The 13,365-nt window shown below is 39.2% G+C and overlaps 1 protein-coding gene across 2 annotated transcripts in view; it reads left to right on the plus strand.

Annotated features, from left to right (window-relative positions):
• The window catches only part of fgf14 (fibroblast growth factor 14), a 112,229-nt gene that overhangs the window by 59,173 nt on the left and 39,691 nt on the right, over positions 1-13,365 (plus strand). Inside the window, exon 1 of one of the 2 annotated variants that reach the window (XM_008433256.3) lies at positions 7,944-9,530. The exons of the other annotated variant lie outside the window; for it this stretch is intronic. Within the exon in view, the coding sequence (XP_008431478.1) occupies positions 9,338-9,530 (193 nt within the window). The 5' untranslated portion in view covers positions 7,944-9,337. Of the gene's footprint in view, positions 1-7,943; positions 9,531-13,365 lie in introns of those variants that run through there. 2 annotated transcript variants of the gene reach the window in all.

The following is a 13,365-nucleotide window of genomic DNA, read 5'->3' on the forward strand; positions in this document are numbered from 1 at the left end:
GTTGTGTGTCTCTATATTGCTTTTTGACATCTGATCACTGGAGTTGGGTACCAGGCCCAAAACTGTGACACAATATGAATCGGCGGTTATAGGAAGAGGATGAAATATACATATTGTAAAATGTAAAAAGAGGTGGAAAAATAGAGAACAAACTCAGTCTTGTATGTAAATTTGTGAACATTCGCGCAATTGTGTATGTGGGCTGGCATGGAAATCACGGCTAACCTATATGCAAGACTTCGTCTGACATCAGTCAGTAAGCCTCTTCATGTCTGAAGCATTTGACGCATTCGGTGCCGTGGCGACATTTGATCCATGGCGGCGTTAATGGGTGTTGTAATGTCTGCTGGTTAATCACTGCTATCATACCAGAGTGCTAACCTCATCTCTCCAGAATAATCACTGCTCTCTGCGTCTCCTTGTCACTCCCATTATCTCACCGTCACTGGTGCACATGCACATTTCTTCTGCGGTGACAGGGGATCATCTGTGTATGTCATACTTTCCTTTCATAATGGTGGTGGGGGTGAAAAAAAAGGGTCACTGTGTGGCCCCGGATAACGATGATTACTACTTACTATAATTTTAAATCATTACAGATGCAATTAGTCTTTCATTGTCTCTTTGGGAGAACTTCATTGGTGTTCTTAATCAGGTCCACTTAGCAGTTTTTCTTACTGCTGATATATGGTGCATATCATATAAAGACACCTTAATAGACCTCTGGGAGGGAAACATGTAAATGAGAGCTATAAAAATAAAATAAAAAAAGCTTTAACTGCTTGGCAGGAGGACAGCCTTTCATGCAGGAGTTGTTTTGAGTCATTAATAAGAGGTACTTTGTCTTGCTTTAAAGTGTGCTCTTATCATTCACAGACATGCATTCTTTTTGGCACTGTAGCTTTTTTTCCTGGGTAATTAAAGTAGTAACTCTTGTTTATCTAATCCAAGTAGAAAAGTTGTGCAAAATCAACAAATGTGCAACTTACTGAAAGTTCTTGTGCTCATAAAATCGAACTTCTACCAAGTAGGCAGATTATTCACGGGAAGATCAGTGCAGCATAAAGTAGTCAAGACATGCATCATTTCATTTCAAACTCCAGCAGATAGATCTATTTTCTAATTTGCCAAACCAGAAAAATAAATCAATTTATTCAAATGTCAACTTTGTATTACGAGAAAGGGACCTAAACTGGAAACATTAAATCTGATTTGATATCTCGTACAGCGAGAGAGAAAAACGAGGTTATATGTTTGTATGCAGCGTATGGAGATTTCTTGTTTCATGTGGTTAAACTAAATCACTGTGGTCAAGCTGTCCACAGTGATCAGCAATTGCAGTTTCCTACGCTGGCAATGTTTTAGTTCGACTAGATATATAACTAGAGCAGTCAGCTGTTCTCTCACATCTATCTTCTGGCCTCTTGTTAGCCTTTGGTTATTCTTAAACCTGTGCTCCCTTCAGGCGGCGTCGGTGCAACGCTGCGTGACCTGAAGCTGACTTACACGGAACAAACTCTGACCACTCTGGAGAATCAGTCACACGGCTTTGGCCTTTACAGTAATGAAACCAACTTCACTGTCCTGAGTTTATAATTCTTCAAGTAACGCATTTACTGAATTGATTTTCTATGGTTTTTGTGTTTCGCAGCTTTAACCGAGCCACACACACACGAGCCAAGTTCCCTCTCATTAGGATTCTGTTATAATTCCTCCAGAACTTAAATGCATCTCCATCACCTGTGTCTGTGAATTATTTATCTTAACACCTATAGACTTTATGCTGAAGTCAGGATGTACCTTGTTTTTGCATACCTGCACTTCCATTGAGACATTAACATGCTGAGAGTCAAACGAAATACACACACACGCGCACGCACACACGCACTTTGTGTCAGCTTTCAGCTTCAGAGGGAGGCCTTGCCAAAGGGGCTTGGACTAATTGATATTCTCCCACAGTATTCAGGGCTTCTCCAAGGAACTTCACTCTGCAGTGCTGCTGACAAGGCACATTCCATCACTGCTGCAAACTTAAAATAGGATCAAAAGCCGGAGAAGGGTGTGTGAAAGGGGGAGAGTGGGGATCACAGAGGATGTGTGTGACCAGGATGTTGAGACAGTCTTTTCCCTTATGCTTTAATTTATTTATTATCCGTTCAAGGCCTTGTTTTAGCCGCCACCTCTACGTCCCATTTCTTCCTTTTCTGTTTGCTAGGAGCAGTTTTCCTCAAGTCATAGACATTTAAAAGTACAGATAATCTACTCTTTTTTTTTTTTTAAACCACCTTTTTACATCACACCTAAAGTTGCCAAAAGACCTAAAGGACTGGTTTAATTTACAGCTTTTTAGACTGTTTTCATTTACTCTTGCTTAAGCAGGAGCAGAGTTGAGTGCACTTTTGTTTTGCAGTTTGGGGTGTGGGCTATAAGTGGAGCTAACAGTTTGACACCACTGTGTTTCATTAAGGTCTCTGTGGGAGAGCTCCACACCTCGGCACCGCTCTAATCTTTCAGCCTAAGGAAGGGCAGTGCTTCATTGCACTGACAACAGAGACGTCTTTTAAACTGGCCGCTCTCTTGCGGTGTACTCAGGACGACTTGTTGGTCTGCCACACACTTCGGCATGTATTTATGACTCTACATTACGTAATAAAATGCTCTTTAAAATGAAAAATGAGTTGTTGCTGACATAATTTGGGAGTGTTTTCTGAGCTGCTAAGATATTCACACGGCACACCACTCTTGTTTATCACTCCTGAAGCTCGTGGAGTCATACGTCTCTGTTATTGGACTCTTGCAAGGAAAGGAGTTGCAGTTGTTTGGGTTGTAGTTTGAAAACTTACAAGCAAAAAAACCCCCAAAAAGCAATAAAAGTCAAATCTTGCCGTCACCTGAAAAATAGAGGTGGTATGTTACAAAGTTTGGCCATGCAGAGAAAATAAAGAGAAAGTTGCATAAAGACTAAACATCATCATTCTTTGATACATTTGGTAGTCCTTCTAAAGGGGCAGTATTATGTAAGGTTTACTCTTTTTAGCTTTACATCATGCTATAATGTTATTCCCTCATCAAAAGCATACCTGGAGTGTTGCTTTGATTCTTTCATGCATGTTTGAGAAATCCTTTAATCTCCCGTGGCAACCATTCAACTGTGCAAAACGCTTGGATGTACCAAGCTCCTCCTTCGAGGGTGAAGCTCCTCCTTACAGCTGCTGTTTACAGCTGTGAGGAGACTCTCCCACTCAACTCCTCCAGACTAGCCAGCAGCAATTAGCAAACACCAGGTGGAGTTTTTCTGCAGAGTTAATTATACAAGCTACTTCTCAATGAAATGCTGGTAAAAAATGTTGTTAAAGGAGGAGCACTGTTGACTTTGTGAAGGCGGAGTTTCAAGGTGCAAAATTACAAAGTCCAATTTCTTTTAAATCATATTTGACATATACAGCATTTTTACAACAACTGAAAATAACACAGTTACTTGATTGTGCTATAAAATGACACTATGTGACTGGAAAATACACAACACTGCCCCTTTAAGACTTATTTTTATCCAAATTTAACTCATAGCTTCATATCAAATTCTTTCATTTTGATAGCAAGAAACATTGGGGTACATTTTAAATAGGTTCATTCTTAATCAGTGTGATTACAATTTAAAGTTTTTAAATCAGCATTTTGTAGGACAAGTCCTTAAGGAGCAGCCAATTTCATTAATACATTGGGTCGTGTATGTACATCAGTACATCTTCACATAAGAACTGACTAGTTGTTCTTTTTCTGGCTAATATATAGTAGAATGATGCATTTAAAGTGAAATATCTACCTTTAAATGTAAAAGTCATGCTTAATTTTTCACTAGCAGCTTTCTGCTATGGTTGGCGCTGAAATTACAGACCTGTGAACTTTTTCAACTTTCTCTGGATTGCAGTCTCCCTGCTCCTTCATATTCATTTCCTTATAGGCTGCAGTCATTTATATGTGCTGTCTGGTTAGCTTGGACTATTACGCTCATTAAAACAAATGAGACAGATACACAGGCACTGCAGGGCACTTAGAGTCCATAAGGGGCTCTTTAGGCTTTTATGTCTTCTGAAAATGGATTCATAACAATCTATTTATTAATAAAAAAACAACAAATGTGCATAAAGACGACAAGAAAGGAAAACTGTGCATCCTAAAGATAACAAATGCATTGTGCGTCTGTAATTAAATTAATTTGGAGTCTTTGATAATGCAAAGGTCTATTAATCTCCTCTCATTTTAATGGGCCAAGGAAGTGCTGAGTGCCGCAGCTTGTTTTTCCTCATCAGGATAGGCGATAAAAATGAAAAAAAAAAAAAGTAACAATAAAATACAAAACATGGCCCTGAAGGAAGGTAGCAGCAGTAATCAAATGGGTTGTTTACCCCTAGTTTCTGCGGTGTGACATTTGCTCTGCCCCAGCGGCAGGACATCTAACAGAGATAATTTAATTTCCCTTAGAGGAGATTGGATTTAAATGTCCTGACCCGACGAGGCTGCAGCTACGTTCATCGTGGCTTCTGTTTTCTAAATGAGTGCAAATGAGATTGCAGTGTTTTCCATTCAGGTGAGGTATGATTCATGCAGTGTTTGCTGATTATCTCTGCAAAACCCTTTCGCGGTTGATAAAAAGAAAAGAAAAAAGAAAAAAAAAAACCCGTAAATACATTGTTCTTTCCTTGCAGTGCCGTTCACTTCTTGCAAATTCGAGCCTGTGGCAACGTTTCGTCAGATCTCATTTGAGGAAACGCAAGATTGTGGGCTTAGACAAAGTGTCGAAATGTGTTCGTCTTAATGTCTTTCTTCTTGCGATAACTTAGGGAATGAATGAAGTGTTTAAGGCATTTGTGAACAAATGGATGCGAACAGCTCGGGGCAGACTGTCTGGTCAAACTAACCGTATTAGATCTTTTAAAAGAGGGGAGTATAAATGGGGCGTCTGAGCTTCCTATGGCTGGAGCTCGACTTAGAGATGGAATGGGATTGCCATGGAATCGCATACATTTACGTACAAGAGGAGAAAAAATGTAGGTATGTGCACCTCTTTTAACTTCTGTCACCGGTTTCGTGAAGTTGTTCAAAACGTGTTTTAAACACCTGCAATCAATGAGCTGCGATTGGCTTAAGGAGGACATCTTTGGATGTGCATGTTTTTTTCAGAATTTAATGGGAAAGTTTAATCAAATGAATAAATGCTATCGTTTTTGGATGTTGTTTGTATTTATTAGCAGGCGCTTAAATATTTATGAGGACCAATGTAGTATTTTTAACGTTATTAATATTTGTTTGTGCATATGTAGAAATGACTTTGCTTGAACAATTAATGTTCTAAAGCAAAAATACCAGCATGATTTGTTATTTAACATATTTTTGAGGTAATTATAAATTAGAAAGTTTTTGCAAAGTCTAACAGTTCGTAGAAGAGGCTTCCTCAGGAAACGTTTCAAAAGCAGATATGACTCGCTAAACTTAAGTCTAATATATCGTAATTTGTATACGAACTGTATTCCATTTGACCTACATCTCACTAACCAACAAACTGGTGTAAACTGAATATGAACCAAATTTGATTTGCCTCTGAATTAGACCTGTGTGTCTCGCAAAGCATCTTGAAATACAATTCCTGTTGTACTAACTCTGTACAGGATCTTGCAAAAGTATTCATATGCCTGAAATAGTGTGTTTTATTTAGATTTTATATGATAAACAAACACCAAGAACCACATTATTGTGAAGAAGAAAAAGTAGATAATGTTTTTTTTTATTTTTTTTTATTTTTTTAAAATAGTGTTTGGGTTATTTCTCTACCAGCTTTGCACATCATATATATATATATATATATATATATATATATATATATATATATATATATATATATATATATATTTATTTATTTATTTATTTATTTATTTATTTTCTGCTAATTCTTTACAAACATGGCTCAAACGCTGCCATAATGGATGGAGACCATCTGTAGACAACCACATTAATGTCTGTACAGATTCGTAATTGGATTTAGGTGTGGCCTTTCATTGTGTTATTCTAACATATTGATATTCTTTGACCTCATCTTTGACCATTGTAGCTCTGGCTACATACGCAACACAACGATCCTGTATGTTTAGAATCGTTGTCCTGTTGAACGTTAAAACTTCACTCAAGTGTTTTGCAGTCTCTGACAAATTTATTTCCAGATCTTGTTCTGTGCCAGCTCTGTCCGTCTACCCAGCAGCCATTTTCCTGCTAATAGGATCTAGACAGAATCTTTACAGCATGATGCTGCCACCACCATCCTGATCTGATGAAGCAGCGCGTTCCTTTTAACAACCGCCTTTATCTTGTCAGATTTGTGAATGTCCGACCAATAGCTGTTCCGCAAACATGTTCTCCATGAGCCGTGGATCTCTGTAGCTCCTCCAAAGGCCCTCTTTAAAATGAGATCTGGATCTCAATGGGGTTTACCTGGTTAAATAAAGGAAATAAAAAGGCAGCATTGGAAGTTTTTAAGACTCGTAGCTCATTTTCTGATCAATGCTCTTGCTGTCAGTTTAAGCTGACATCTGCGTCTTAGTCGGTTTGCATCTGTGCCGCGCTGCTCTCGGTTACAGATGATTGCTTAAACGGTACTTGAGACGTTCAAAACTGGGTGTGTTGTCGCATTATCCCTATTTTACACTGAATCTTATTTAAAGGAATCTGAATAAAAGAGGCTGAAAGAGCAAATGCATAAAAAAATCTTTGCAAATCTTTCATTTGTTAGAACAACAAAAATAGTGTGGGAAAAAAAACTGTCCACTTTGTATTTATGGGTTGCATTGTGTAGGTCTAGCACATAACCCATAAGGACACCCAAAGCGGAGTGCTTCATGAATAAAAAGAACTGAATTTAATCCTTGTTTATATATATATATATATATATATATATATATATGTCTAGTTTCTCTATGCATTTATTGCGGAGTCTCACGTCGCAAAGTGGAGAACATGAACGGGAGAAACCAGCTGGCTCATCCATCCATCAGTGCCTGATGTGTCAGTGCTGATTTAAATGCTGCTGTGAGACCATTGTTGAGCTGACAGTGTCCGCTGCTGGCTGGACCGTTTACTGCATCCCTCCCAGAGCGGAGCAGGAAGCTACGGGTCATAAACTTCTGTAGCATCCACTGTCTGTCCAAAAAATTAAAAATAAAATAAAAATAACATAGTAAAGCCGAAATGCAACTTCTAGCTGTTAAGATTTAAACAACGAGTGTCTGTACTATAATGTCTATAACACCATATGTGTATAAATGAAAGAATACACGTCATTTATTCTTAAAAGCAGCATTGCGGTTCTGAGCTGAAAACCGCAGACACCACGCACATAAAAGCTGTTTATGTGTGTGATTGGACCTTTGGTGCATTTTTTCTTCTTATTATTACTTATTCGATCCTCAGTGCAGCTGGCTATCAACAGGTGAGCATGACGTGCTGAGAATAAACGCACAGATTTTCGGGATGCAGCGCAACACAACAGCCCCCCTTGAGCCCGCATGTTTAATTACAGCCACAAACAGCAGATGGCTCTCTTGAGTTTTAATTTCTTTTTGCCTGAGAGTGAGGCTTAAATTTTATTCCCTTTAAACGTTTTTTTGTAACTGTTTTTATTTTTTAACCCTCCTCTCATGTTTTTTTCTTTTATTATTATAATAATTATTATTATTGCGAATCAGAATGCACACTGAAGTACGGGAAGGTTGCGTAATGCTTTGCAGCTTTTCGTACGGGCTGCAGCCGACTCTGTTTTTTAAGTGAGGGTTGTGGACCTGAAACGACTGGCGCTGTCCGTGGTGCTGAAGCCCAATACACTCTGGTGGACAGCATCCTGTAGTTCTGCTTTTGTAACAAAAAAAAAAAAAAAGTTATGTCACTCTACATTTGTTCATAGTAAATCATAAAAAATATTTTTAAAAAGTAAAGAAAAAAAATGAATTAAAGCGAATGCATTAGTGAAACAATGTGAGCTCTGATGTTGCAGCAAAGAGGAGAGAGAATGTGCATGTCCCCTCCTCTCGGTGTGTAAAATCGGCTCCCTCAAGCAGGGCAGGGGCTTGGTGGTCGAGAAGAGGAGGGGATGTCGGGGCGGGGGGCATCCGTCACCCTCAGCCGTGTGGTTAGGACTTGTTGATGAGGGGGAGAATTTTTGTTGATCTGGAGCGTACAGGCTAATACCACTGATTATCACTTCACATCCTCTTTTTTTTCTTCTTCTTCTGCCATTGAGCGTGGGAAAATAAATCGCGTTCTTTTGTCATTTCTCTCTCCCCTCCAATCCCCCCTCGATTCCCATTACGCGCCGATCGACGCACACCCAACTCTCTCTCTCTCTCTCTCATTATATGTCACGGGTCATGTAATGCGCCGATCGTCAGGGAGTTTACATTTCTATATCTACATACTACGCAGACGTCATCTTGCACGGTACTCGGATCAACTCTCTCCCCTCCTGTTCGGTCTAACAGACTGTTGTTGTGTTACCGGATTGAGATGTGCGGCGCATTTTACGCAACATTAACCGGAAGGATTGTCAAATAATTGCGAAGCTCCTTTACTGTTGCGCATTCCTCCCTCCGTGTTTGTGTGTGTATGTGTGTGTGATTTTAACGTGCACGTCTCTTCGTGGGGGTAGAGGAGGGGGAGTGGAAGCTGTCGCGGATACCTTCTTGCAAACTTCGCGTCTCGCCTCGGCTCCTCAGCTCTCAGCCGGGTGGTGATCTTCGTAGGAGGCGCCTGTGGTTTGTTGAGTTGCCCGGGGGCGCACATGCACGGGCGTCCCCGCTGCTGCTGGCCGAGCAATGCCGCTTTTCCCATGGCAGAAGAACAAGGAGGATAAAGCAGAAGCTTAAAAAAAAAGGGAGAAAAGAGTGGGAGATTTTTTATTTCCCCCCCAAGCGAGGACGCAGCGCACCCGCCGTTTAACATTTCTATTGACTGATTGAGACCAGACGCAGGCTACAGGTATGAATATCCTCCCGAGGTCTCCATGCGCATGAGTTGGGCTTCTTATCAAGAGCATTGTCACTGACGAGTGGGATTACTTATGAAGATGTGCATTTTCCCCCCACACCCCAATCGTGCTCCAGAATATTTCGAATGATAATGGGAATCTGGTTTAGTATCACCAGTATCATGTAGGGGCTGGACAAAGGAGAGGAAAAGCAGCAGTCAGAAATACCTAACCCCGCCGGTATGGGACTGTGACCCGGGTTGCGAGCTCCGAGAGGCGGCTGTTCTCTGCGTGCAGACCGGACCCGAGCCGTTGTGACATTTCCGAGCCATGGCCGCTGCTATCGCGAGTGGGCTGATCAGACAGAAGAGGCAAGCGCGGGAGCAGCACTTGGACCGACCCTCCACCAACCGACGGAGGAAGAGCCCCAACAAGAACAAGGGGCTCTGCAATGGGAACCTGGTCGACATCTTCTCAAAAGTGCGCATCTTCGGGCTCAGGAAGCGAAGGCTACGGAGACAAGGTCTGGGAACTTCAGTGTGCCGGAGAATGTTATGTTGCTGACACTTAAGTAAAGATGCACTGATCAGAGATCGAAGTCGGCGAGTTGTCCCTTTATTATCTCTGAACGGCGATTGGAAGGTGAAACATTGACAAGTCAGATATTGTAAAACTTATTTATTAAATTAATCTAAACTAAGGATTCAGGTTTTTTTTATGTTGAATTCAAAACTATTAGAAAAAGAAATGCAACACGTTTTTTTCTTATTGTCTAGAAGTCTTAGGGGAAAAAAAAGAGTTGGCTGGTCAAATTCCCAAAATTATGATTATTCCTTTGACTCTTAAGACTGGAATAAAAGTAAGAGCTCCCACTTTTATGGAGCTGCACCAATGGATCAATCGTAATCAGCCAATTTTCCCTCTTTGCACTCTGATCAGTGATTAGAGGAATGAATAAGGATTTATTTCTCTTCTTATTCAAAACTATCAAGTTTCACCATTTTCTAACCCTGAGCCCATGTATTTTGTTGCACTTCTTGAGTCTTAATAATATTAATTATGAAATCCTGATTAGTTAAAGTTATCTGGATTGTCTCCTTGTTACACAGGTGGAGACAGTCTTGTGATTCTGCAATTTCCTGTTGCTTTAAAATCTATTTTCCTTATCTTTTTTAAGTGTTATATGCTCTTAAAAATACCGAATCAGCCAGCCAGGCCTCTATGAGCTAATATGTAGGAGCTGGCAAAAGCCTGATTGGTGCATCTCTACATATCAGCTTTTTGCAGTGTGTGTAAATGTGATCATGCACATTTAGCCTTGGAAAAATTGTCCGGATATCTAAATATCAATGCTGGTTTGTGATCAGCAGGTTAAATAGTGGAAACTTTGTTGCTGCTGTTGTTCTGTTTCCTGTTAGTTAAACACATTAAAATGCTAATTTGATGTGTTTTCCACCAACTTTCTACATTACAGAGCAATCACAGCATCCCTTTTTCTTTTATTTGTCTCCTGTTTGGATGAAATCATAAAATGGACCAAAATTAAAGGTGATCAACTTTCTTTCTAGTCTATAAACACAACAACCATTAGCATTGACTTTATTGAACTTTAGTTTTTTTAATGAACATAAAATGAAGTTTAATCAGCTAAGCTAATATTTGCTATTAGCCTATCTGCTAACAGTAGAGAGGCTAACATTCTCTGTTGAATTTGAAATGGCTACTTTTACCGGTGTGTTACAGCTCATACGGGATAAAACATCAGAATTCGAAAATCAAAACCAGCAGGAAAACCTGAAAGAAAGTTATAAATCTAGGTTGGTCAGGAAAATCATGATTTGTACATCTATTCATTCCACTAAACTTTCAATCGGGCAACAACTGAAATTGATCAGTTTTTTCCTTGAGCAGTTCTGATCAGCATGGCTATTACTAAAAATCCCTATTTATTAAATGCATCAACCAATGGCATGGACATTAAAGCAGTTTAGTAAAATGACATAACAGCATTAGTGCATGAATGCATATAATTCTATAATACTTTCATTCTCTGTTGGATTCGAGACTATTATCTTAACCAGAAACACATTTTCTTCCATTTTTTGTTCTAGAAAAAGAATTTAAAAACTGGAATTGGCAGACCAATCGGTGCATCGCTACATAAACATGTTCACGCATTCGACTTGTGAATCATTACTGCTTCTAAAGAAACAACAAAATGTTCAAATTTGACTTTTTGTGTCTCAAAAGTTAGAACAGACGCTTTTTTAAAAATAAGATTGTCAGCATAAATAAATAAATAAATAAATAAATAAAACATACATCTGATTTATGTGCATTCTACTAAATGACTTAGTTTTTCCAAGCTCTCACAGCTGCAGATCTATAAAATGTCTTTTCATTTTATGGAACATACACACAGAAACTTGGTAAATTGTAGCTCCGCACACCAACAGACTCTTGTACAAAACTAATTTCCATGCCGGTAAAGAAAGGTCGGTTTCTTGAGCAGAAATCAGGGTCATACCTTTCAGACAGACACATTTTCTCCAATTCGGGGACCAGCGGCCTCTCTATCTCTCTCTCAGGCTGAAATTTGTTCCATTTCTCCAATTATGAAAATGTCTGGAATGTTTCAGCGGTAATGTTGGCAGCCTATGATTATTAAAGTGCACTGTCAATAATTATTTCAATGCAGAAAATGGAGCCAAGAGTGAGTATAACTCAGAGATGACACTTGGTTGTGGGGTTTTGTAGGTTTCTTTAAAAAAAAAAAAAAATCATCAGGCATCAAACCTGTTGCTTCAAATCCACCTGAACTCCAGCTAATTTACAAGCTACTTAAAGCAGAACCATCCAGGCCGCAGCCTAGTTTAAGGAAGCTTAGAAGCACCGTTTTAGTCTTTCATCTTCTCCCGCAGAAGAAGAGCCATTTTGATCGGTGAGCCCCTCTCATGCCGCCTGCTTTCACATCTGAACATCAGGATGAAATGTCTCCTTCGCTAGACCCCACTGATTAAATGGATTAAATGCGCTCTGATAGAACAGGATCCATATAATAACCGCAGAGGACACATCTGGACGCAGGTCAGAGTTCATTATAACTGGAGGTTTATAATCAGTTATCCTTCAAGCTGCTGTGTCATGGGGTCTGTTTGTGCGTTTCTGCCTGTGCTAAGCGGCTATTGCTCTTGACTTGGCCTGTGGAGCATCACTTGATATTTGGAGCACCGTACAGAAGGGAGCAGAGGTCACAGATATGGACAGAGGACGGTGTTATGTTTGGCCGATAAATTAATACGAGTCTCTCTGTGTGTACGGTGGACCAACTACTCTGTAGGGCAGATGTTCCTGTTTCAGGGTCCGAAAGTGGCACAATTCAACTAGTAAACAATCAAAAGATTTAATTAAACGTATCATCAATATAATAAAAAATTGAAATTGGGGAATTGAAAGCAACACAGCGTTAACCGTCAAAGTCAGTAGATGAGTTCAAGTGAATGGCACTTGACTGTGTCAACAGTGCCACGATGCAACGGAATATGAAACCAATAAGTCCTCATTTGTACATGCCATTAGGCAAATAAATACCTATTATAAGAAGCCGTATCCAGAATTAATAGAAGCACTGTTAGATGATTAAATGTAAGTATCTTATTAAAGTCTGAAGTAATTTAATGGTAGCAATGTGCAGACTTGTTGTTCTGAAGAGGGCCATTTTTTAATGTAACCAATAAATAATTAGATCAAAAATTAAATAAGCAGGAATTATTTTTGTCTGCAAAACAAACTTATTTAATGTTGGCATAGTGATTTATCAAACTGTAGCACTATGAGGTCTCTATAAGGGAAGTCAGCCCTAAAAATGATTTGAAATCATTAACCACACTTAGGTAAATAATATAACTTTTTCTTTTAATTATTCATGCATTAACCTTCAATCTTAACCCTTTCTTGCTCTCCACTGCGGTGGACAGCTGTCTAAAAGCCATTTTCTTGTGCTTCTTGTGGATTTTTATGTTATAACTGCACACAGACCACTGAAGTGGACACTAATGCATCATAAAATACAGTATCAACTACTGGCCATCAGCTTCAAATACAATAAATTATTTTTGTTAAATCCAATATGGCCGACAGACAAAAAAGCATGCCAACCGACCCGGTCCCCCCTTCACTGTAGACGACTCTTGCAGGTAAAAAAAATATCGTGACATCAGATAACCCCTGAAGAACAATACTACTGATGCACTTTTCAAATAACAACTTTGTATTTGATGAAAATTACAATTGATCACCTAAAGAAATAAAATTAAACATTTTTTTTAACAAAATTTTTCTTCCTATCTTTTTTTTAT

Source organism: Poecilia reticulata, chromosome 2 (genome assembly GCF_904066995.2).
Source record: "Poecilia reticulata chromosome 2, P_reticulata-male-v2, whole genome shotgun sequence".
Lineage (NCBI taxonomy): Eukaryota > Metazoa > Chordata > Actinopteri > Cyprinodontiformes > Poeciliidae > Poecilia > Poecilia reticulata.